Below are 26923 nucleotides of genomic sequence, written 5' to 3'. Positions count from 1 at the left end.
GAGTATGGTTATGTAATTATCTGGTTTTCATCAGAAGACTTCTTATGATTTCTATTTTGTCATAAATGAAAATGACACTGATCTTGCATCCAATATGGACAACAGAGCAGCTGTTTTGAAAATCTGGATATCACTGAAGAATATCAAAGTTGGTTTCACTGCTCAATGGTTCAGAAGATGAAATTGTTTTTTGGCTGGTAGAGTGTCACTCTCTTAATGAGACTCATGTTATCTCACCTGTAAAAAGCCTGGAACAAGGTAAGATATAAATATCACTTTTCCAGCAACGATGGTGGCATCAAAATTCCAGTTTTATGTTAAAGTTTTGTGAAAAAGTTTTGCAGTCAGATACAGTAGATACATCACATACAAGTGGAATATTTCTATCAGACTCAGTTGAAATTCTGTATGTGTGATCATTCCAATCTTGTTACTTACAGTAATAAGTCAAATACAATGGATACATCATCACAAAGATGCGGAACATTTCTCTAGGACCCCGGTGAAAATAGGAATGGATGGGTACATATATTTTACTGGGTCTGGGCACTCTGCCATGTCTGTTTTTACTGTGTCAGGTTTTTCTACTCCTTTTTTGTCCAGTTTCCCCCACCCCCACCCCTCTCACCCCCATTCTTATCAACCATTAATGGTTGTTTTTTAATAAAATTATATTATTCCAGGAAGGGGGGGGGGCTGACCTGGCAAGATGAAATATTTATCTTAAAACCTGGCATGGCTGAATATTTCCAGGTAGTGCAGACCTGGTTGGGTACCCATCCATCACTAGTTGGAATTATGTACATATGATCATTCCTATCTCTGTATTTCCAGTAGTGTGTAAGTCAAATATAGTAGATAGATTCACCAACACAGATTTTGGAAACATATTGGACTAAGTAGGAATTACGTACATGTGATCAGTCAGATCTGTGTATTTACATTGTTGTGTATGTAATATTGCACTGTTATAGATAGAGACTTAGAAAATGGACTTACATGGTGTGAAGTCTTCTGATTGGTATAACAAATCTTTTCAAGTAAAGACTTACTTTCTTGAATTCAAATATTATGAACTTCCTTTTCATTCATTTTTGTTTATTTTATCAAAAAACCCACATACTGTGTGCAACCCCTCGGATTTAACAGAATGATGCATGATAAATGACAGTAATCTGAAGTGTGAATGCATGTCATAAAGCCAAAGGGATCTGAATTTTTATATATTTTATGCTGCTTCTACTGGTTCAGGTTGAAAGCCATTTTGCATGATAATCCAGGATCCAATTCTTTATAGTGACTTTGCATCCCATTCAGGCTGTGACATTGTTCTTTATGACACAGACATAAAAAGATAACTGCCGTCTCTTTGATGTATTTGGCAGTGTACAGTGTTTGAGTGAAGTGAAATAAAAACTAAAAATTTGCTGTCCAATATAGGAATAATTATACACTTTATGCATTTTTGTTTATATTTAGTGCTTTATGTTTTGTTTGTTTGGTATTTCATGAAAGCAAACTGTTAATAAGATGACATAAATGATATAAAAGCTATAGTTTTCTTCCTATAAAACTGGAAAATGGATAACTTGACCTCTTTAAATGCATTTGCATTTAGTTCTATATTAGCACAAATGAAAGAAAATATGGATGGACACAATAAACACAATAGCCGAGACTTTGGTCTAAAAATGAGATCATAGATGAAATGCAGATGTGAATGGAATGCAAATGAAATGCAGATGTGAATGGAATGCAAATGAAATGCAGATGTGAATGAAATGCAGATGTGATGGAATGCAAATGAAATGCAGATGTGAATGGAATGCAAATGAAATGCAGATGTGAATGGAATGCAAATGAAATGCAGATGTGAATGGAATGCAGATGTGAATGGAATGCAAATGAAATGCAGATGTGAATGGAATGCAAATGAAATGCAGATATGAATGGAATGCAGATGTTAATGCAGATTCATTAAACTTGCCCATTTCAGGATCTGTAAGACTAAATGGTTTTAATATCTTTGTTTTCTTCAGATTGATGCAACATGCCCACAGTACACTGAATGGACAACCTCTTTGCTTAGACACTCTGGATGAGAGTCAGCTTCCCTCTGTTGCACAAGAGGCTGTTACTATGCTGAAAGACATGTATCAGGTTTGCTGAAGGTTTTTAACCCAATTTGTTTAGAGATTTTCACCTTATGTTTAACATTGAAAATGATCGTCTATAAATGTGGAGACATATTTTCTTCTGCTAAATATTCAAAAACAGATTAGTGTAACAGCAGCATCTTGTTGTATTAGCAAGAGTCAACATGTCTTCCCTCCACCAACAGAAAAGTGGTCTCTTGAGTCAGGTGGTCTCACTAGAAATCATTACATTATGTAATAACATCAACCTGTTCATTGAGAATTTGGTCTTACTTGATACATGGTTTCCTACAACAGTGATCTTTCAAGTCAAGTTTTACTGTAGTAATTGCAGTTGGATAATTTCTTTCTGATAGTATGTTCATCTTGTTAAAAAATTGCATGTTTCTTTGTTGTTTATTTTGCAGTAATTTATGTATCATCAGTGTACAGTATTTTGTGTAATACATTTTGGGGTTAGGAGAGGTCATTCCTGTTAATTTGGTATTTCTAATGTCACTTAAAAAAGTTGAATAATGCTTCAAGCTTTTTATTTTTCCAGTGTTTGTAACAGTCCCATTGGTGGAATATACAAATTTCTTTTTGACAGCACAACAGTCAGTACTTTTAATGCCTTTTACAAATAGAAGTCTGTTTTCATTAACAGAATTTAGATATATCCAAGAAGGATGTGTTTGAATTCCTAGAACAGTGGCAGAAGCTTGTTAGTCTGCAAGTCAAAAAATTCACCTTCACTGACCCAGAGGAAGTGTACAGAATTGTGGGTAACTGGCAGATGGAAGTAAGACTACAGGGGAACCCAATAAGATGTTTATCCAGTTGTAAGTTTTTCAGAAACAATTTGAAATTAGCCATCTAGAAATAAATTGTGGTGTTTTAAACTTCAGAATCAGAGAAATTTGATACAGTGCTTGACTTTGAATGATTGATGAAGAAAGATATTTAAAATTGTCAAAAGTGCAAAAGAAATATTTAACTTTTCAAGATAGTAACTTATAAACAGATTCAGAATTGTTATAATAATGAACTTTTAAAATAAAGTGGCCACAAAAATATAATAATTGTTGTGATAAGGTAATTTGAACTGGATGTAGAAGACAGTGTAGATGGTCTGCATGATGGCTGAATTTTTTCATATAAGTTTGTTATGGTACATCTATTCCTCTGTTTACTTTTGACTGTAATTGAATGCATAACCATCTTCGTAAAAGTAAACCTCAATTAATTAAGCATTAATTGTTGTAAGGGAAAATGATATGCATCATATGTTCATGTGCAATTATAAATGCCAATACCTTCAGTGAAGTTCCTTGATATTAAGGACACCTGACTGTAAAGGGACAAATTTACTCTACCCCTTGTCAGTCCCTTATAGGGATGTTTTTTCCATAATTTTTTTCAGAAAATGAAAGAATAAACAAAGTTGCAAACAACAAGGGGATTTATTTTTGTAAAGCAAACAACACATCCACCAAATAAATGTTTTCAGCATAGATATAGAAAGTCAATAGATGTTAAGTATAACATAGCTGCAGTTCCGTTTGACAGGGAAAGAATGCCAGTATCCTGTTACAGGGTTCATGCGGTCTTTGAAGGTCTTTGAGTGTTTGGGAAAAATGAGGTAGCATTTTCAAGGCCTTGAAAGTTTGGGAAAATCAAGCAGATCACCCTGAGGTCTTTAAAAATCTTTGAAAATTGAAATAATCCAAAATTTTTATTTTCTTTCCATAATCACAGATAAAATTATCCAAGGTTGTTAGATTCGGATGTATAGTCTGACTATACCAACCTGTTTGTTTTTACCCGCCCCATCTGATTTCAATAATGGAAACCTTTAATGTGATAAAAAGTACAAGGAACTTAGTCAATTCATTCATTGATTTATAATTTCTACCCTGACTTTGAGTAGAGTGGCCCTAACACCATCATCATCTGCACGTTTCATGCTTAACGGAAGTTTTCATTGTAATAGATGGACATGCTCGAGATCCATTTCCAGTTCCTGGACAAGTCCGTTTTCAGCAAAGGGGTGTGTGCACAACTACAGATGTACATACATATGTTGTCTGCTTCTGATATTTACAATGTCAAATCAAGCAAAGGAAAAGAATGGCAACAACAAATTTGCCTTTCACGTTGATTTAATTGGTTTAATTTCTATGTTCATGTGTGCAAATGGATATAATTCCAAACTATCAATGTTATGGTAATTTATGGAATTATCCGGCAGCATCGAATAGGATGAATTAAGTCATTATATTGTCTGATGGAAATAAAGTAACCCATAGTGTATGCAATATGGTGTCATGTTAGTATGGAAAGTCTGTTAAGCATGAAAGGTGCAGGGGATGCCAGTATTAGTGCCAATCTGGTCACAGTCAGGTTATAAATTATAAATCATTGATTCAATTGACTTAGTTCTGTGCACTTTTTATCACATTAAACATTTTCATTATTGAAATTGGTGGGGTTCAAACAAACAGGACTGTTTAGTCAAGTTTTCCTGGTTTCTTTCTTTTGATGACCCATTCAGTTTCAATGCCACCACAATAACAAATGAGCATTTGTTTGGCCATCCAAAGTTGGCCTTGGCGGTGACTTCAGTAACACATGCACTCTTCATCAAAGCAAGCTGGCTACATCCTTCATCAAAGGAAGTCAGCACAATAACTATTTTCAGTACATTTTTTATTTTCTAATTTCATGGTGTTTGTTTTTCGTAATCATATCATTATATATGTTTTTAGTTGTTATCTAATGTTATAAAGCACTTCAAGCTTCTAAAGATTAGGTGCTATTCAAAGTCATTATTATTATTATTATTAGTAGTAGTAGTAGTAGTATTATTATAATCACATAAAATTGCCTAAGGTAGTTAGACTCGGATGTAGTTGGTTTTCCTGGCTTCTTTATTCAATTTGATTGGACGAGTCCACCAGCTTTGGCCAATCAAAATGTTCATTACACTAATTCACAATTTTTTCTAACAAGACTGTTCAGCCAATTGAATTTTGGTTACATTGAACAAGCGCTCACTCTATGTAGAAAGTGCGCGAAAGTAACACATGCTCGAGGATTCAAAATTTGTTCAGTTGATTTACATCTTCAGTTTTGTTTCACCTCTTGTTTAAAAATGCCAGGCCTTTGTTCTTTTAATGATATCTGGCTTGTACGAGAGAATTACAAGGAATGGCTGAAAAAGGATAAAACCTGTAAACGAAAAGTGTTTTGTAGATTGTCAGATAAGGAAAAGGGAGAAGCAAAACTCCGTAGGGTCCTCAGAATTATGTGTGAGGCAGGAAGGGAAGTAGAGTCCCAATATGATTTAATATTGACTCAGTATGGAAAATTAGTGGATGAAGTTATCCAATCAGACAATCATCCTTTGAAATGCTTCAATAGAACAGATGACGGCTTTGATGAGGTGTTTTGTTCTGTCCTTTCCAAAAGAAAAGAATATGTTGAACTTCGGAATGTTCTCCAGAAAATGTTGTTGTCACATGGGCAGGCAACAGTGGAGAAAGGATTTTCTGTCAATAAACAGATATCTGTTGAGAACCTCAGCATTGAAAGCCTCAGAGCTCAAAGGCTAATCATTGACACAATGAGAAAAGCAGGTGGACCTTTGGAAATCATCATTATCAATGAAATGATGACATATGCCTCCTCTGCAGGACATAAGTACTATGCCTATCTGGATAAGAAGAAAGCAGAGGAGGAGCATGAGGAGAAAATCAGAAAAGGAAGGAAACGGGAGTTAGCCATGGATGAAGTGGAAGAACTTAAAGCCTACATGCTTCCTCTGTTCAGAAGGCAGAAGAAGCAGAGTTAAAAGGGCTCATTGTGCTTGACACAGTGTCAAATGCTCTTAGGAGAAGAGCAGAGGAAAAGATGACAGCAGTGGCTTCTCTTTCCAAAATGATTGAAGAGAAAAAACAGCAACTATAATAATGCATTTAAAGCAGCACTGATGTCTGTTAAGAGAACAATTTATTTTGTATTAAATCTTATGCATAAGTTACATATTTCTGAAATAACAACGAATGTTAACCTATCCTCTAGGTCATTATAAAGCAATTTTAGGAAATTAATTAGAGTTTGAATTTCATCATTAAACAATATTGTAGTATTTTGCATTCATTCCTTTCTCATATAACCTGTATACAAAATGTTAGCGAAAATAGGTCTTGAAAATCTATGTTTGTGGTCTTTGAAAGTTTGGGAAAAGTCTTTGAACTTATCATTCAGAGTTCATTATGAACCCTCTGTTATGCATCACATGATGTGGTCTGTAATTATACAGTGTCATTGAAATTGATGTGCAGTCTGTGCTCACTTCCAAACTTTTATGTAATAGACCACTTTCACATTCCTAACTCACCTGTTGCACTAATTTACGCATCAAAATTACTTTTAATAAACATCGTGAGATACACAGGTTCTTATAATATTTCTGCATGACAAGTTCTTTAGCAGTTTTATTCCATGAAGGAAAGGTTATTCGAATTATAAATCTGTACATTCAGATTTTCAGATGCATAATTTTCTTTTTTTACCTCTGCTGGTCATAGACCAGAAAAGCTAATGGGATGGGTTTATTTGTCCATTGTCTGTTCATCCATTGCACAAGTTTGTTATTGCTGTCACTGCTACTCCACCTAAACTATTTGACCTTTGACATTCATTCTATTGTCTAGTTGGTCCTAAATAAAAATGGTTTCACTCAGACATCCAGTACAGCTGCCACAGTGGCCATCTTGAAAATCTTGTTATCCCTATTATAAATCTCTAAAAAGATGTTTGTATGAGCATGGAGTTTTTGCTAAGAGACTTCATATGATACCATGTTGGTCCTACATGAGAATTCTGATGCTTTTACCTCCATTATGGCCACCATGACATCCATTTTGAAAATCTTGTTATCACTACTTCACAATGGAGAGTCATATTGACATTGGATTTTCACCAGAAGACTTCTAATGATGTCTAGTAAGTTTAAATGAAAATGATGCTCTCAAATATCACTGCCAGAACTTGTTAATAAATTGAGGATATATATTTGTTGTTATGCTTTCTATATGAAATGAAAGCATTACTGTGCAAGGTATAATTTTAAAATGTTGTGGAGTTTTATTTTTTACTGATAACTTCTCTTTGGCCTGCGGACTAGCTGAACAGTTTGCCCCCTTGAGTGGAACCTCACATGTTCTTGCAGGATTTATTGTTATGTGAAGGGTCCTGGCATGCGCATGTGGAATAGGTCTGTTTTGTATTATAGGTTTCTTTTAAGGAAAGGATTTCAATATATTATCTCTTGTCTGTATACAGGTCCTGAAGATGAGCATCCCAAATTGCTTTCTCTGATGGAGGATATTAGGGGCCCAATGAGCCATTTACGTCCTGAACAAATCCTTATGGTAACTCGGGCTGGGAGTCACATGTATGACCTTTCCATGGCAACCAGTGACATAGATTATATCATCATATATGCAGATCCAAGTGAGGTACATTTTCTTTGAAATAACTGGATTCCAAGTTTTCACTAATTTTTCCTAAGTTGTTGTCCTTTCTCAGTCAGTCTTGTCATCATAATACTTTTAATTTGTTTTTTTAAGGAAAAAATAAAGTCAAATTTCTGGATTGAGATGAAACAAATAGTACTTGTTATCTACTATGGTCATCTCTACTCAAAACGTTTTCCTTCACAAAAATGCAGAAGAGCTATATTTTACCTCCATCATCATCGTCATCATCAGCATAGGCATTAGCAAATGTACATCCTTGTGTTATGTCAGTTTCACGGGCACTAATGCATGTACAATCATAAAACTTTATTTATACATACAAGCTGAGGAGTACTACATGGCCATACCAAATGTAGGTTGCCTTGACCTTCTTTTCACACTCTAGCAATCAGGTAGACTTTTTAAGTTTAAGTCACTTTCTGGACACTGTTGCTATGAAATGATGAAAATAGATATGTGCATTCATGCCGTAGAGTACAAGTCATATTAAAAAAATAGCTCTCTTTAATTACTTTTCCATTCCATTGATAATGTACATTTTTCATGTTTAGACGGGTTTCTCTTACAACGTTGCTTATACAGTCATGATACTTGATATGTGTGCACATCCTGAGCTTTAAATTGTGATATCATAAATGGGTCACTCTGACCAACATTTTACACATAAGTGATTATAAAAACACTTAAGTGATTTTTATATTTAGGTAAGTTTTTGGGACCCTGTTACTTGTAAAGTCATCAAACTGTATATAAGCATACATCCTGAATAATACAGCATCACCACATCAAAAAGAATAAGTAGGTGTGACCTACATCAACAGCTTTGTCTTCATCATTACTTAGTGTTGATTATCTTGAGTATTGATAAATACAAAACTGTTGTGTCTGAATCATTATGTGCAGTGGAGCTCTGCTGTCTTCCGACAGGTTCATTTCTTTTAAGTGCATGATATTATGTTCCTTTTTATAACATGATATAATTTGTAAATAAATGTAAGTTTGATAAAACTTGGATATATTTTTCCTAATGGAATCTTTGTCATGCATATGCTATTTTTTTTTTTGTGTTCCATAGATATTGAGTTTTTTCTTTGAAAATAAATATGCAAAATTTTATATTTCAAGTTTTTTGGCCAAGTTTGTTAACCAGGGTTTATTCTAGGATGCACAATTGTGGGATATATGCTTAGTTTTCACACCAAGAAAACATCTGAATCCATAAGAAGTGCTCATCAAATTTGCAAACTCTAATTCATAAAATATCTCCTGTATTTAGAAAATCCCCCATCCTTCTTGTTTCAAATGAGGGAGAAAACACCGCCATATTCAGTTCTAGAATTGACCCCGGTTTACTTACAATAGTTTACCCAGTGTACATCTCATTAAATTTTGGCTTGGTTCAATAAAATATTATAGAATCAGCAGTGTTTCTTCATACTGTACAAAAAACTAAATTTCATATCTTTTTCAAAAAGAAAATTTTAACAGCTTGCAAGAAACTGCCTGAAAGTATTGAGGACAGAGGGCCCCAAAAGACGATTGAGTATGGAGCATATGAAGTGAGATGCTTCTGTGAGATGTTGATGAAGGGGAGTGTGGTGATTTTGGAGGTAATGTCCTGTTTTCTGTGGCATATTCTGTATGATCTGTGTTCAGTAAGAAAATCCTGAAGTTGCACATTTGTCATTTAGCCGTTCACTCAGTTATGTGGTGAAATAGTTCTTGGCTTCAGGGACAAAAGCTAACAGAAGAGGCAGCGTACTGAGATTCCCTCATGAAGATTTTTCTAGGGAAGATAATTTCATAGAGGCTGTAGTAAATTAGATCATGTTTGGGCCTTTCTGCCAATGAGTTAAAATATTTCAGTAGCTGCCATTGCATACACATGTACCTTGGTTACCAAATGGTGTCATAAGGACATCACTCACCATCATATTGTTTGTTACAGTTGCATCATTTCATCCACTCTTTGCAATTGCAATACCCCCCCCACTTCCCCTTCTGTGAGCAACTCCTGTAAGATTAAAATTTTGAAAAGGAAGAAGTCATGCAAAACATAACATTTGCATGTGTTTGATATAAAATTCCACCATAATTGTAATACAAATGTAGTTAAATTCAAATAGTTTCAAAATATACTACAGTCTTCTTTTCATAAGCCAATACAATTCAGCACAGTTTATGTTTAGAACTGGAATTCTTTGGAAATTAGTCAGTGTGCATGCATGTATACTTGCGCTTAGAGGGTTATTAAAATGGCAACCACATCAGAGACAATCGAGTAGTTGCTTTCATTTCATACTCATCGTGTGTTATAACTCGTTAACTGAAGCAGGTAACATTCATTTGGTATTTGATGACACATTTAAGGGGACCTAATCCAGATAACAGTATTTGCGACAGTACACCATTTTGACCGCAGAAAGTAGCAAAAAAAACATTCTTTCATTGTAATTTTATTTATTGATATCCTGCACACCATCTGAAGGATTTGATTATTCTCCTGCATTGAAGACTTGGAAATATCATTCAGGTTTGGCAGTATGGTGATATTTCAAGGTAGTCATTTTTTTTTCCCCTTCAAATACATTCCCCGATCACATTAACGTTAGGGATATAAGCCTGCTACCTCTCGAATCCAGCCCTACTAAAAGACGAAAATTCGTCTTTTCTATCTCATATAGAACAAAGGGCAATAACTCTTGCCCCTTACCTCCCCTTGCCACCGCCAGGTGTCACTAGTTTTTAAGCTTCGCTTGTACTGATAACACATACATTATACCGCCAAACAATCCAAGCCATCTTAGTGTTAAATTGGACCATCTGAAGTTAAATTTGGATTTATTGTGTTGGACAATCATTCTTCTACAGGTTGTATACATTATTTTAACAATTTTGTCAAAATTGAGTGACTTTGTCCCCCTTATGGATTTCGTCTACTGAAGACCATGTTACACATGCTATCGCTGAACTCGTGTTGTCAATTAAGATTTTACGCAACACTGACTAATTTTACTTACTCCGTTAGTAACGGTTGTGGTATTAGCAAATTAAGAACATGCTGAATTGCTAATTTGTGCTTTGTTTTCTTTTCTTGTGTTGTTTCAGTAGAAATCTCAACCAAATGCATGAAATGCAAAAAGTTCAAAGCAAAAGAAGACAACCATGACTCTTGTATTGTATGTACCAAGTGTACATCATCTGTACCATGCAGCGTATGTAATACTTGGACAGAGCATTGATGTTCTCAGTATACATCTGAAGACAGCCTCCATTGCTAGTCTTGTGGGGGACATTGGGGTCCCCCCTCCACCTAAAGTTCATCGTTTGCAACCGTCAGCCACAGTAACATCAGCGGCAATGGAGGAAAATAATGTTGACAGGGTACAACAGTCCACCTTTGAACAGATGCGTCGTTTGGTCCAGGAAACGACGACACAGCTATTGACATCAGGCCAGATATTACCCTTATTTCCCTCGCTCGCTTCCACAGCTTTTTCTGACTCTTTGGGGGAATGTTCCCCCAATTTTAGGCTGCCCAATGGGTGTAAGTCCCCCCCCCCATGTCCGAGCATGGCCTTCGGGCCTGTAAGTCAGGACGCATGTTTTTTTTTACCGGATCCATCGGATCCATTTCATTATACAACCTCTATGTCACCGGCCGTCCAGCTGTCCCAGCATGGGGACCCTATTGCTAAAACGGTCCAACCAAATATAATTTACGGGGATCTTAGTGATAAATCCGTCCGTCAAGCTGTACCGCCGGCAACATACCAATATTATGGCGGAGATTTTAGTGAGAAATCTGTCCGTCCAGCCAGGCCATTGGAGCAGCCAGAACCAGTGATAGCATGACCATTGCCAACATTCAGGCCGACCACAAGCCAGACAAACCAGCTGGCAGGGCCGGCCATCCATATGTTCATGGCTTATCCACAACGGAGAGTTAGTGACAGTGTCAAGGATGACGGAATCGCATCATCTATGCCACCTGGTATGCTCTATCCAGAAATGCAAGCTATTCCAGAACATGACTCGGCACACAGTGAGGGTGATGAAACTCCTGCAAATCAGCCGTACACAGATCCAACCATGGAACAGACTGAGTTTGGCTTCAAGGCAGCAGTGGAAGAAATTTATAGGGTGTTGGCAACTTCAGAATGCCCTCCACCTCCTACCGCCACTCAAGACTACAAAGTTAAGGTGTCTGTAGATCTTGATTGGGAGGAAGAGACGCCGTCCTTCCAGCTCCTTCCCCAGTTGGCAAAAATTAAGGAGATCAATGATCGTCTATCAGGACGAATAGGTGATCCGGGGAAAGCTAAGGCATTCTTTTCAGAAAGCCAAGTACCAGCAATGTTCTTGTGTCGCTGGTACAAAACTCATTCACATGCCTTCAGTACGGATCTTCTGGCCCTGGACAAAAATATGGCAGCAGTTCACATGTCCGCTCCACTGTTTACAAAGTGGACAAAAATGTGTTTCATGCCACGTCAAAGCTAGTCCGGAATGTAGTCGCTACGTCTTCAATGTTAGACTTGGCTTCATTAGCCATTTTCCGACTCGCAGAAAAATCCGACAATGACCACGCTTGGGAAGCGACGGCCCGGATTTCAGGACCACTGGACCACCTTTTTTCCTCAGAACGATTGGGTGATCCAGGTCATTTCGGAGGGGCTTCGGATTTCATTTATCCAACCCCCTCCCCTGTCCTCCTCTCCCCTCTTCACAGACGTACCGTCTGATCGGGAGAAGGATACCTTTCTACAACGTAAGATACAGTCGCTCATAGAAAAATGGGCAGTGGAGATTGTGAGAAAGCCGCCGGGGTTTTATTCCAGGCTGTTTCTTATCCAGAAGGCAAATGGCAAGTTGAGGCTGATCATCGACCTGAGTCACCTCAACCAATACATTTTACCACCGAAATTCAAGATGGAAACGGCGAGATCAATCCGTCTTTCCATCCGGCGGGACGAGTATGCCATCAGTCTAGATATGACCAACGCATATTTTCACGTCCCTATCCACCCCGCGTCATGGAAATTTCTCTGATTCGCTTACCGCGACATGGTTTATCAGTTCCAGGTCCTACCCTTTGGCCTCAACATCAGCCCTTGGGCTTTTACCAAGGTTATGGAGTGCGTCGTCACCCTGTTCCGCTCGACTTCATCTACAGGGACGGCAGTGTACTTGGACGACATCCTCCAGAAATATATGGTAAGTTCTATTCTGCTCAAAGGCAGAAACGATCTTTTAGCACTTTTAGATCATCTAGGCTTTCTCATGAACTGGGAAAAGTCCGATCTCCGTCCATCCCAGCGTTTTGTCCATCTGGGTATGGAGTTTCTCACCGATCTGAATCTGGTACGGCTTCCTCGCGCTCGCATAATCCGGATCGTCGAACTCGTCGAGTCCGTTTCCAACAGGACGTGGATTTCAGCAAGAGAATTCTTGCAACTCCTCGGATTATTCAATGCAGCGGCGGACTTGATCCCGCTTGGCTGTCTTTTTATGTGTCCCTTACAAATGACGTTACTGGCACAATGGTGCCCCTTTTCAAGTCCCCTCAATCAAACAATAATGATCACGCCCGAGATACAATCATTCCTGCGTCAGTGGCACAACCCCGGTTGGCTGTCCACGGGGATTCATCTGGAGATGCCCCAAGCGGAGATAACAGTATGTACCGACGCCAGTACCTATGGTTGGGGTGCCCACCTGTTGCCGGACTTCACTACAGTCAGCGGCACGTGGGAGCCAGGGGAGAGGCCTCTCCACATCAACCTTATAGAAATGAGGGCTGTCATCAATGCCTTTCATTTCTGGAAGGATCAACTCTCAGGAAAAACTTTCCTCATTATGTCAGACAACTCTGTGGTGGTGACTTACCTCCTCAAACAAGTGGACACCAAATCACCAGACCTGTGCATTCTGATCTGGCAGTTTCTATGTTGGTGCGACAACCTCCACATCAACGTACAAATCAGACACATTCCCGGCAGACTCAATGTCTTGGCCGACACTCTATCCAGGAAAGGTCAAGTCATTCAACAGAATGGTCACTCCATCAATCAGTCTTTCTTCGGATTTGCACACTTTGGGGGCGTCCGATGATCGATCTTTTTGCGAGAAGGTGGAATCGCAAGTTGCCCATCTTCATCTCTCCGGTTCCAGACCCAGAGGCTTGGGCCGTGGACGCTCTGTCAATCAGCTGGGAGGGGTTGTGGGCATTCGCCTACCCTCCCACGGTTTTGGTACCGAAAATAATCCAGAGGTTAAGGGGTCAGAACTGTCGGATGATTCTGATTGACCCTCTCAGATGGAACAAGTCCTGGGTCACCGATCTACTCGATCTAGCGTAGATCTACCCAGGAAGATTCCAACCAGCCCAAATCTTCTCAAACAACCGCGGTCACGGGTGTTCCACCCCTCCCCGGACCGTCTTCTTCTTCACGCTTGGCTCTTGTCCGGACAGCCTTGCGAGACAAACAATTTAAACCTTCGATAGTGGAGAGAATCTCAAGAGCAGGAAGGCCCTCCACTCTGAAGGCTTACGAGGGAAAGTGGCGTGTTTTTAGGGACTGGTGCCATATCAATAACATCGTCCCTTTGAGTGTCTCAATCCATCAACTGGCCGACTTTTTTCTCTGGCTTTTCGAGGAGAAACAGTTGGCCCCAATTACTATCAAAGGCTACCGCTCCATATCAGACACATTCCGCCATCATGGTAGATGTGATATTGGGCATAACAAAGATCTATCAGATCTTTTAGCCAATTTTGATTTCAATCGACCAAAATCCCTCACCCTGTTTCCAAAATGGAATCTGTCTTGGGTTTTAACATGGCTCAATTCGGACAAATTTGAACCTTGATCCCACACTTTGTTAAAGCTACTATCATACAAAACATGTTTCTTGATAGCCTTAGCTTCAGCATGCAGGGTGAGTGAGTTACATGCCCTTTCCAGTGACCCGAACTTTCTTCAGTCCAGATCAGATGGTTCGGTGGTCTTCCTGATGCAACCAGGCTTTGTAGCCAAAAATAGGTTACCATCCGTTGGCAATCAAAGAATCGTCATTCGCTCGCTCTCTTCCATAGATAAGTCAAGAGCCATGCAAGATCCTGTTCGTACACTCATGCACTATTTAAAACGCACAGAGGCGTGTCGGGACACGCGTAAACGCCTCTTTCTTCCAGTCAAAGCTGGTAAACGGGATATCACCCCTCAAGCCCTTGCTTCATGGCTGAAGTGGGTTATATGCTCAGCTTACTCTGAGGTCTCACAAGATCAGAGTCGCCTCATGAAGATTACAGCTCATGAGATTAGAGCAATCTCAGCGAGCCTTGCATTCGAATGCAATATTTCGATCCGAGATATAATAGAAGCTGTTGGCTGGCATGCAGAGTCAACCTTCTCCAGTTTTATCTCAGAGATTTGGCTTCGCAGAGGCAAACCTTGAATCTGGTAGGTCCGGTGTCGGCAGCCCAGATGACCACCAGACCCATTTAAAACAATCAGCATAGCCTGTCAGCTTCGCTGGATTCGCCAGTGAAATTTCATAGGTAAGAAGATTTCAATAACTATCTTCTTAACCGTATATAGGGGTCACATATCACGGGACCTTAGGCTGTGTTGCTGATGAAATTAGGAGAACGGGTTATCTTTCAAATGGGGAATCCAGCTATCATTCCCTAGAAGGTACCCGGGGTGGAGGTAGGATGCTCAGCATTCCCTCCTCCTATTACCTATTCTCCTAACGTTATTGTTGTAGGGTTTAACGCCATTTTTCTGCACATGATAGGCTATACATGGCGGCTAGTATTAATGGTGGAGGAAGAACACGGGAAAACCCCGGAAAGAACCACCGACCCACGAGAAGCTACTGGCAAGCTTTCTCACATACCCACATTGGCTGAATCCGAGACTCGAACCCACGCAGATGGAGGTGAGATGGCAGTGATCTGTAACGGACAGCGCTTTAGACCACTCGGCCACTCGGGGCCCCATCCTAACGTTAATGTGATCGGGGAACGTATTTGAAGGAGAAAGCAAATTTTTAGTAAATTATGTTTCTCTGAGAATACTTACCGATCACATTACTTAAAAACCCTCCCAACCACCCCGCTATGCGAGCATCCTCGTATAATATATATCACTGAGCTTAAAAAAAACTAGTGACACCTGGCGGTGGCAAGGGGAGGTAAGGGGCAAGAGTTATTGCCCTTTGGTCTATATGAGATAGACAGAAAAGACGAATTTTCGTCTTTTAGTAAGGCTGGATTCGAAAGGTAGCAGGCTTATATCCCTAACGTTAATGTGATCGGGTAAGTATTCTCGGAGAAACATAATTTACTAAAAATTTGCTTTTCTCAATTTCAGCTCCTATTTAAAGATGGTCACAACTACACACATCCTGCCTGGAGGGCTCTAGCTGATAAGAGGTCCCTGTTTGTTACAGAGAGAGGAATTCAGCAGTACATGGGTCTAATCAGGAATAACATCTTGATGCTACAGAAGGAAAAGCTTAAAGATAATACAAAGGAAAGAAAATTGTTCTATCAGGTTGGTCTGCAATAACAGCAGTTATTACAAAAATGGGTAGTTTAAATGATCAATGACCAGAAGAGTTTATGCAATGGTCCTGCACCTGTTATCCATCATACATTAACATTTCATTGTTATTGTAATTCCTCCTAAACTACATGAAGAAACATTATGAAACTTGGCACACAGTTTCATTTTGTGGCCTAGTTGTTCATAATAAACATTTTCCCTCTCAGACATTCATTATGGTCACCATGTTGAAAGTTATATTGCTACTTCTCGTGAATGAATGTTTATTGACTTGGGGTTTTCACTCAGAGACCTATTTTAGTCTGTCAATGGTCCCATGGGAAAATGTTGCCAATATAGGTGTCATGGTAGCAATCCTAAAAATTTTACATGCTCATCTCAACATGGGATCTTCACCAAACAGTTCATGCAGTATGTACTTGCTCCTAAATTAAAACGATGCCTCTGTTGCTTCCAAAATGGTGTGCTTGGTGGCCAGCTTGAAAATATATTTATGACTGTTTTTCCTAAATGGATGGTCATATCAGAATGCTTTTTTCTTTGAAAAAAAATTGGATATAGAGGATTTAACTTCACAAGAACAGTCCTGGCTATATAGTACTCAACCCCTTGATGGATGGATGTGTAGGGTTTAACAACACGAGAACAGTCCTGGCTATATTGTACTGAACCCATTGAAGGATGGATGTGTAGGGTTTAACGACATGAGAACAGTCCTGGCTATATAGTACTCAACCCCTTGATAGATAGATGTGTCGGGTTTAACAACACGAGAACAGTCCTGGCTATATGGTACTGAACCCCTTGAAGGATGGATGTGTAGGGTTTAACAACATGAGAACAGTCCTGGCTATATAATGCTAAACCCCATGATGGATGGATGTGTATGGTTTAACAACATGAGAACAGTCCTGACTATATAGTACTGAACCCCTTGAAGGATGGATGTGTAGGGTTTAATAACATGAGAATAGTCCCTGCTATATAGGTGGCGCTCACCAGATAATATGTACTTTTGAGAGAGTGATGTATGTAAGGTGAAGCAGTTCGCATTTAAAACATGCACAGTGGAGAGAATGTTTGCATACCTCAATGCTACATTAATGTAATGTGGATGATATTTCTTTTGGATATTGTACTTTTGGAAATTTTACATGATTTAAGCACACTGCTAACTAAAATGACTGCTCCCTTGTGTTAAAAAATCAGTCTGAATTAGTCTAAAGTACACTATACATAGCAGCTATTAAAATAGGGAAAATGAATTTTGCCAGACTAGACAATACCAGCTTCTGAAAGTGCAATGAATGAATTACCAAATATATAAAATGTAAAAAAAGTTATTGGCTCTTTTTTATACAATTGACCTCTGAAGTTCAGGAAGTGAAAATGACCAAGTAGAGCTAGCACTTTTTTGAAAGGTGCACATTTGAAGTAAGGCCAAGCTGTATACTCTATAACCCATAGTACACCCATCAATCATACACCAAAATAAAGGGAATTAAAGGTTCTTTGCATTATACCTAAGATATACAAGGTCTTTTTTAAATAGCCAGTATAACCAGTGAGGAAAGCCGGGGACATTCTTTTTCTTTAAATTCCTAACCCTATGCAAAATGCGAACCTGTATAGCGCCACCATAGTACTGAACCCCTTGATGGATGGATGTGTAGGGTTTAATGACATGAGAATAGTCCTGGCTATATAGTACTGAACCCCTTGAAGGATGGATGTGTAGGATTTAATAACATGAGAATAGTCCCTGCTATATAATGCTAAACCTTTTTAAGGATGGATGTGTAGGGTTTAACAACATGAGAACAGTCCTGGCTATATAATGCTAAACGTTTTTAAGGATGGATGTGTAGGGTTTAACAACATGGGAACAGTCCTGGCTATATAGTACTGAACTCCTTGATGGATGGATGTGTAGGGTTTAACAACATGAGAATAGTCCTGGCTATATAATGCTAAACCTTTTTAAGGATGGATGTGTAGGGTTTAACAACATGAGAACAGTCCTGGCTATATAATGCTAAACCTTTTTAAGGATGGATGTGTAGGGTTTAATAACATGAGAATAGTCCTGGCTATATAGTACTGAACTCCTTGAAGGATGGATATGTAGGGTTTAACAACATGAGAACAATCCTGGCTATATAGTACTGAACTCCTTGAAGAATGGATATGTAGGGTTTAACAACATGAGAACAGTCCTGGCTATATAATGCTAAACCTTTTTAAGGATGGATGTGTAGGGTTTAACAACATGAGAACAGTCCTGGCTATATAATGCTAAACCTTTTTAAGGATGGATGTGTAGGGTTTAACAACATGAGAACAATCCTAGCTATATAGTACTGAACTCCTTGAAGGATGGATGTGTAGGGTTTAACAACATGAGAATAGTCCTGGCTATATAGTACTGAACCCCTTGAAGGATGGATATGTAGGGTTTAACAACATGAGAATAGTCCTGGCTATATAATGCTAAACCTTTTTAAGGATGGATGTGTAGGGTTTGACAACATGAGAACAGTCCTGGCTATATAATGCTAAACCTTTTTAAGGATGGATGTGTAGGTTTTAACAACATGAGAACAGTCCTGGCTATATAGTACTGAACTCCTTGATGGATGGATGTGTAGGGTTTAACAACATGAGAATAGTCCTGGCTATATAATGCATAACCTTTTTAAGGATGAATTTGTAGGGTTTAACAACATGAGAACAGTCCTGGCTATATAATGCTAAACCTTTTTAAGGATGGATGTGTAGGTTTTAACAACATGAGAACAATCCTGGCTATATAGTACTGAACTCCTTGAAGGATGGATGTGTAGGGTTTAACAACATGAGAATAGTCCTGGTTATATAGTACTGAACTCCTTGAAGGACGGATGTGTAGGGTTTAACAAAATGAGAATAGTCCTGGCTATATAATGCTAAACCTTTTTAAGGATGGATGTGTAGGGTTTAACAACATGAGAACAGTCCTGGCTATATAGTACTGAACTCCTTGAAGGATGGATGTGTAGGGTTTAACAACATGAGAATAGTCCTGGCTATATAGTACTGAACCCCTTGAAGGATGGATATGTAGGGTTTAACAACATGAGAACAGTCCTGGCTATATAGTACTGAACCCCTTGAAGGATGGATATGTAGGGTTTAACAACATGAGAACAGTCCTGGCTATATAGTACTGAACCTTTTTAAGGATGGATGTGTAGGGTTTAACAACATGAGAACAATCCTGGCTATATAGTACTGAACCCCTTGAAGGATGGATATGTAGGGTTTAGCAACATGAGAACAGTCCTGGCTATATAATGCTAAACCTTTTTAAGGATGGATGTGTAGGGTTTAACAACATGAGAACAGTCCTGGCTATATAGTACTGAACCCCTTGAAGGATGGATATGTAGGGTTTAACAACATGAGAACAGTCCTGGCTATATAATGCTAAACCTTTTTAAGGATGGATGTGTAGGGTTTAACATCATGAGAACAATCCTGGCTATATAGTACTGAACTCCTTGAAGGATGGATGTGTAGGGTTTAACAACATGAGAATAGTCCTGGCTATATAGTACTGAACCCCTTGAAGGATGGATATGTAGGGTTTAACAACATGAGAATAGTCCTGGCTATATAATGCTAAACCTTTTTTAGGATGGATGTGTAGGGTTTAACAACATGAGAACAGTCCTGGCTATATAATGCTAAACCTTTTTAAGGATGGATGTGTAGGGTTTAACAACATGAGAACAGTCCTGGCTATATAGTACTGAACTCCTTGATGGATGGATGTGTAGGGTTTAACAACATGAGAATAGTCCTGGCTATATAATGCTAAACCTTTTTAAGGATGGATGTGTAGGGTTTGACAACATGAGAACAGTCCTGGCTGTATAATGCTAAACCTTTTTAAGGATGGATGTGTAGGGTTTAACAACATGAGAACAGTCCTGGCTATATAGTACTGAACTCCTTGAAGGATGGATGTGTAGGGTTTAACAACATGAGAATAGTCCTGGCTATATAATGCTAAACCTTTTTAAGGATGGATGTGTAGGGTTTAACAACATGAGAACAGTCCTGGCTATATAGTACTGAACTCCTTGAAGGATGGATGTGTAGGGTTTAACAACATGAGAATAGTCCTGGCTATATAGTACTGAACCCCTTGAAGGATGGATATGTAGGGTTTAACAACATGAGAACAGTCCTGGCTATATAGTACTGAACCCCTTGAAGGATGGATATGTAGGGTTTAACAACATGAGAACAGTCCTGGCTATATAGTACTGAACCTTTTTAAGGATGGATGTGTAGGGTTTAACAACATGAGAACAATCCTGGCTATATAGTACTGAACCCCTTGAAGGATGGATATGTAGGGTTTAACAACATGAGAACAGTCCTGGCTATATAATGCTAAACCTTTTTAAGGATGGATGTGTAGGGTTTAACAACATGAGAACAGTCCTGGCTATATAGTACTGAAACCCTTGAAGGATGGATATGTAGGGTTTAACAACATGAGAACAGTCCTGGCTATATAATGCTAAACCTTTTTAAGGATGGATGTGTAGGGTTTAACAACATGAGAACAATCCTGGCTATATAGTACTGAACTCCTTGAAGGATGGATGTGTAGGGTTTAACAACATGAGAATAGTCCTGGCTATATAATGCTAAACCTTTTTTAGGATGGATGTGTAGGGTTTAACAACATGAGAACAGTCCTGGCTATATAATGCTAAACCTTTTTAAGGATGGATGTGTAGGATTTAACAACATGAGAACAGTCCTGGCTATATAGTACTGAACTCCTTGATGGATGGATGTGTAGGGTTTAACAACATGAGAATAGTCCTGGCTATATAATGCTAAACCTTTTTAAGGATGGATGTGTAGGGTTTGACAACATGAGAACAGTCCTGGCTATATAATGCTAAACCTTTTTAAGGATGGATGTGTAGGGTTTAACAACATGAGAACAGTCCTGGCTATATAGTACTGAACTCCTTGATGGATGGATGTGTAGGGTTTAACAACATGAGAATAGTCCTGGCTATATAATGCTAAACCTTTTTAAGGATGGATGTGTAGGGTTTGACAACATGAGAACAGTCCTGGCTATATAATGCTAAACCTTTTTAAGGATGGATGTGTAGGGTTTAACAACATGAGAACAGTCCTGGCTATATAGTACCGAACTCCTTGAAGGATGGATGTGTAGGGTTTAACAACATGAGAATAGTCCTGGCTATATAATGCATAACCTTTTTAAGGATGAATTTGTAGGATTTAACAACATGAGAACAGTCCTGGCTATATAATGCTAAACCTTTTTAAGGATGGATTTGTAGGGTTTAACAACATGAGAACAGTCCTGGCTATATAGTACTGAACTCCTTGATGGATGGATGTGTAGGGTTTAACAACATGAGAATAGTCCTGGCTATATAATGCATAACCTTTTTAAGGATGAATTTGTAGGGTTTAACAACATGAGAACAGTCCTGGCTATATAATGCTAAACCTTTTTAAGGATGGATGTGTAGGTTTTAACAACATGAGAACAATCCTGGCTATATAGTACTGAACTCCTTGAAGGATGGATGTGTAGGGTTTAACAACATGAGAATAGTCCTGGTTATATAGTACTGAACTCCTTGAAGGATGGATGTGTAGGGTTTAACAACATGAGAATAGTCCTGGCTATATAATGCTAAACCTTTTTAAGGATGGATGTGTAGGGTTTAACAACATGAGAACAGTCCTGGCTATATAGTACTGAACTCCTTGAAGGATGGATGTGTAGGGTTTAACAACATGAGAATAGTCCTGGCTATATAGTACTGAACCCCTTGAAGGATGGATATGTAGGGTTTAACAACATGAGAACAGTCCTGGCTATATAGTACTGAACCCCTTGAAGGATGGATATGTAGGGTTTAACAACATGAGAACAGTCCTGGCTATATAGTACTGAACCTTTTTAAGGATGGATGTGTAGGGTTTAACAACATGAGAACAGTCCTGGCTATATAGTACTGAACCCCTTGAAGGATGGATATGTAGGGTTTAACAACATGAGAACAGTCCTGGCTATATAATGCTAAACCTTTTTAAGGATGGATGTGTAGGGTTTAACATCATGAGAACAATCCTGGCTATATAGTACTGAACTCCTTGAAGGATGGATGTGTAGGGTTTAACAACATGAGAATAGTCCTGGCTATATAGTACTGAACCCCTTGAAGGATGGATATGTAGGGTTTAACAACATGAGAATAGTCCTGGCTATATAATGCTAAACCTTTTTTAGGATGGATGTGTAGGGTTTAACAACATGAGAACAGTCCTGGCTATATAATGCTAAACCTTTTTAAGGATGGATGTGTAGGGTTTAACAACATGAGAACAGTCCTGGCTATATAGTACTGAACTCCTTGATGGATGGATGTGTAGGGTTTAACAACATGAGAATAGTCCTGGCTATATAATGCTAAACCTTTTTAAGGATGGATGTGTAGGGTTTGACAACATGAGAACAGTCCTGGCTATATAATGCTAAACCTTTTTAAGGATGGATGTGTAGGGTTTAACAACATGAGAACAGTCCTGGCTATATAGTACTGAACTCCTTGAAGGATGGATGTGTAGGGTTTAACAACATGAGAATAGTCCTGGCTATATAATGCTTAACCTTTTTAAGGATGGATGTGTAGGGTTTAACAACATGAGAACAGTCCTGGCTATATAGTACTGAACTCCTTGAAGGATGGATGTGTAGGGTTTAACAACATGAGAATAGTCCTGGCTGTATAGTACTGAACCCCTTGAAGGATGGATATGTAGGGTTTAACAACATGAGAACAGTCCTGGCTATATAGTACTGAACCTTTTTAAGGATGGATGTGTAGGGTTTAACAACATGAGAACAATCCTGGCTATATAGTACTGAACCCCTTGAAGGATGGATATGTAGGGTTTAACAACATGAGAACAGTCCTGGCTATATAGTACTGAAACCCTTGAAGGATGGATATGTAGGGTTTAACAACATGAGAACAGTCCTGGCTATATAATGCTAAACCTTTTTAAGGATGGATGTGTAGGGTTTAACAACATGAGAACAATCCTGGCTATATAGTACTGAACTCCTTGAAGGATGGATGTGTAGGGTTTAACAACATGAGAATAGTCCTGGCTATATAGTACTGAACCCCTTGAAGGATGGATATGTAGGGTTTAACAACATGAGAATAGTCCTGGCTATATAATGCTAAACCTTTTTTAGGATGGATGTGTAGGGTTTAACAACATGAGAACAGTCCTGGCTATATAATGCTAAACCTTTTTAAGGATGGATGTGTAGGATTTAACAACATGAGAACAGTCCTGGCTATATAGTACTGAACTCCTTGATGGATGGATGTGTAGGGTTTAACAACATGAGAATAGTCCTGGCTATATAATGCTAAACCTTTTTAAGGATGGATGTGTAGGGTTTGACAACATGAGAACAGTCCTGGCTATATAATGCTAAACCTTTTTAAGGATGGATGTGTAGGGTTTAACAACATGAGAACAGTCCTGGCTATATAGTACTGAACTCCTTGATGGATGGATGTGTAGGGTTTAACAACATGAGAATAGTCCTGGCTATATAATGCTAAACCTTTTTAAGGATGGATGTGTAGGGTTTGACAACATGAGAACAGTCCTGGCTATATAATGCTAAACCTTTTTAAGGATGGATGTGTAGGGTTTAACAACATGAGAACAGTCCTGGCTATATAGTACTGAACTCCTTGAAGGATGGATGTGTAGGGTTTAACAACATGAGAATAGTCCTGGCTATATAATGCATAACCTTTTTAAGGATGAATTTGTAGGATTTAACAACATGAGAACAGTCCTGGCTATATAATGCTAAACCTTTTTAAGGATGGATTTGTAGGGTTTAACAACATGAGAACAGTCCTGGCTATATAGTACTGAACTCCTTGATGGATGGATGTGTAGGGTTTAACAACATGAGAATAGTCCTGGCTATATAATGCATAACCTTTTTAAGGATGAATTTGTAGGGTTTAACAACATGAGAACAGTCCTGGCTATATAATGCTAAACCTTTTTAAGGATGGATGTGTAGGTTTTAACAACATGAGAACAATCCTGGCTATATAGTACTGAACTCCTTGAAGGATGGATGTGTAGGGTTTAACAACATGAGAATAGTCCTGGTTATATAGTACTGAACTCCTTGAAGGATGGATGTGTAGGGTTTAACAACATGAGAATAGTCCTGGCTATATAATGCTAAACCTTTTTAAGGATGGATGTGTAGGGTTTAACAACATGAGAACAGTCCTGGCTATATAGTACTGAACTCCTTGAAGGATGGATGTGTAGGGTTTAACAACATGAGAATAGTCCTGGCTATATAGTACTGAACCCCTTGAAGGATGGATATGTAGGGTTTAACAACATGAGAACAGTCCTGGCTATATAGTACTGAACCCCTTGAAGGATGGATATGTAGGGTTTAACAACATGAGAACAGTCCTGGCTATATAGTACTGAACCTTTTTAAGGATGGATGTGTAGGGTTTAACAACATGAGAACAATCCTGGCTATATAGTACTGAACCCCTTGAAGGATGGATATGTAGGGTTTAACAACATGAGAACAGTCCTGGCTATATAATGCTAAACCTTTTTAAGGATGGATGTGTAGGGTTTAACAACATGAGAACAGTCCTGGCTATATAGTACTGAACCCCTTGAAGGATGGATATGTAGGGTTTAACAACATGAGAACAGTCCTGGCTATATAATGCTAAACCTTTTTAAGGATGGATGTGTAGGGTTTAACATCATGAGAACAATCCTGGCTATATAGTACTGAACTCCTTGAAGGATGGATGTGTAGGGTTTAACAACATGAGAATAGTCCTGGCTATATAGTACTGAACCCCTTGAAGGATGGATATGTAGGGTTTAACAACATGAGAATAGTCCTGGCTATATAATGCTAAACCTTTTTTAGGATGGATGTGTAGGGTTTAACAACATGAGAACAGTCCTGGCTATATAATGCTAAACCTTTTTAAGGATGGATGTGTAGGGTTTAACAACATGAGAACAGTCCTGGCTATATAGTACTGAACTCCTTGATGGATGGATGTGTAGGGTTTAACAACATGAGAATAGTCCTGGCTATATAATGCTAAACCTTTTTAAGGATGGATGTGTAGGGTTTGACAACATGAGAACAGTCCTGGCTATATAATGCTAAACCTTTTTAAGGATGGATGTGTAGGGTTTAACAACATGAGAACAGTCCTGGCTATATAGTACTGAACTCCTTGAAGGATGGATGTGTAGGGTTTAACAACATGAGAATAGTCCTGGCTATATAATGCTTAACCTTTTTAAGGATGGATGTGTAGGGTTTAACAACATGAGAACAGTCCTGGCTATATAGTACTGAACTCCTTGAAGGATGGATGTGTAGGGTTTAACAACATGAGAATAGTCCTGGCTATATAGTACTGAACCCCTTGAAGGATGGATATGTAGGGTTTAACAACATGAGAACAGTCCTGGCTATATAGTACTGAACCCCTTGAAGGATGGATATGTAGGGTTTAACAACATGAGAACAGTCCTGGCTATATAGTACTGAACCTTTTTAAGGATGGATGTGTAGGGTTTAACAACATGAGAACAATCCTGGCTATATAGTACTGAACCCCTTGAAGGATGGATATGTAGGGTTTAACAACATGAGAACAGTCCTGGCTATATAATGCTAAACCTTTTTAAGGATGGATGTGTAGGGTTTAACAACATGAGAACAGTCCTGGCTATATAGTACTGAAACCCTTGAAGGATGGATATGTAGGGTTTAACAACATGAGAACAGTCCTGGCTATATAATGCTAAACCTTTTTAAGGATGGATGTGTAGGGTTTAACAACATGAGAACAATCCTGGCTATATAGTACTGAACTCCTTGAAGGATGGATGTGTAGGGTTTAACAACATGAGAATAGTCCTGGCTATATAGTACTGAACCCCTTGAAGGATGGATATGTAGGGTTTAACAACATGAGAATAGTCCTGGCTATATAATGCTAAACCTCTTTTAGGATGGATGTGTAGGGTTTAACAACATGAGAACAGTCCTGGCTATATAATGCTAAACCTTTTTAAGGATGGATGTGTAGGGTTTAACAACATGAGAACAGTCCTGGCTATATAGTACTGAACTCCTTGATGGATGGATGTGTAGGGTTTAACAACATGAGAATAGTCCTGGCTATATAATGCTAAACCTTTTTAAGGATGGATGTGTAGGGTTTGACAACATGAGAACAGTCCTGGCTATATAATGCTAAACCTTTTTAAGGATGGATGTGTAGGGTTTAACAACATGAGAACAGTCCTGGCTATATAGTACTGAACTCCTTGATGGATGGATGTGTAGGGTTTAACAACATGAGAATAGTCCTGGCTATATAATGCTAAACCTTTTTAAGGATGGATGTGTAGGGTTTGACAACATGAGAACAGTCCTGGCTATATAATGCTAAACCTTTTTAAGGATGGATGTGTAGGGTTTAACAACATGAGAACAGTC

At 38.7% G+C, this 26923-nt stretch overlaps 1 protein-coding gene across 2 annotated transcripts in view; it reads left to right on the top strand.

Annotated features, from left to right (window-relative positions):
• The window catches only part of LOC149803435 (uncharacterized), a 67881-nt gene that overhangs the window by 24772 nt on the left and 16186 nt on the right, over nucleotides 1–26923 (top strand). For both annotated transcript variants that reach the window (XM_089953140.1, XM_089953141.1), the window contains 5 exons: nucleotides 2040–2160; nucleotides 2803–2977; nucleotides 7485–7660; nucleotides 9157–9291; nucleotides 16063–16245. In XM_089953140.1, the coding sequence (XP_089809266.1) occupies nucleotides 2040–2160; nucleotides 2803–2977; nucleotides 7485–7660; nucleotides 9157–9291; nucleotides 16063–16245 (790 nt within the window). The remainder of the gene's footprint in view (nucleotides 1–2039; nucleotides 2161–2802; nucleotides 2978–7484; nucleotides 7661–9156; nucleotides 9292–16062; nucleotides 16246–26923) is intronic.

The sequence above is a fragment of the Sinohyriopsis cumingii genome, chromosome 3, assembly GCF_028554795.1.
Source record: "Sinohyriopsis cumingii isolate HCF-2022 chromosome 3, ASM2855479v2, whole genome shotgun sequence".
NCBI lineage: Eukaryota > Metazoa > Mollusca > Bivalvia > Unionida > Unionidae > Sinohyriopsis > Sinohyriopsis cumingii.
Note: the sequence above shows the minus strand (reverse complement) of the source record. Positions and strands in the feature narration are given on the sequence as shown.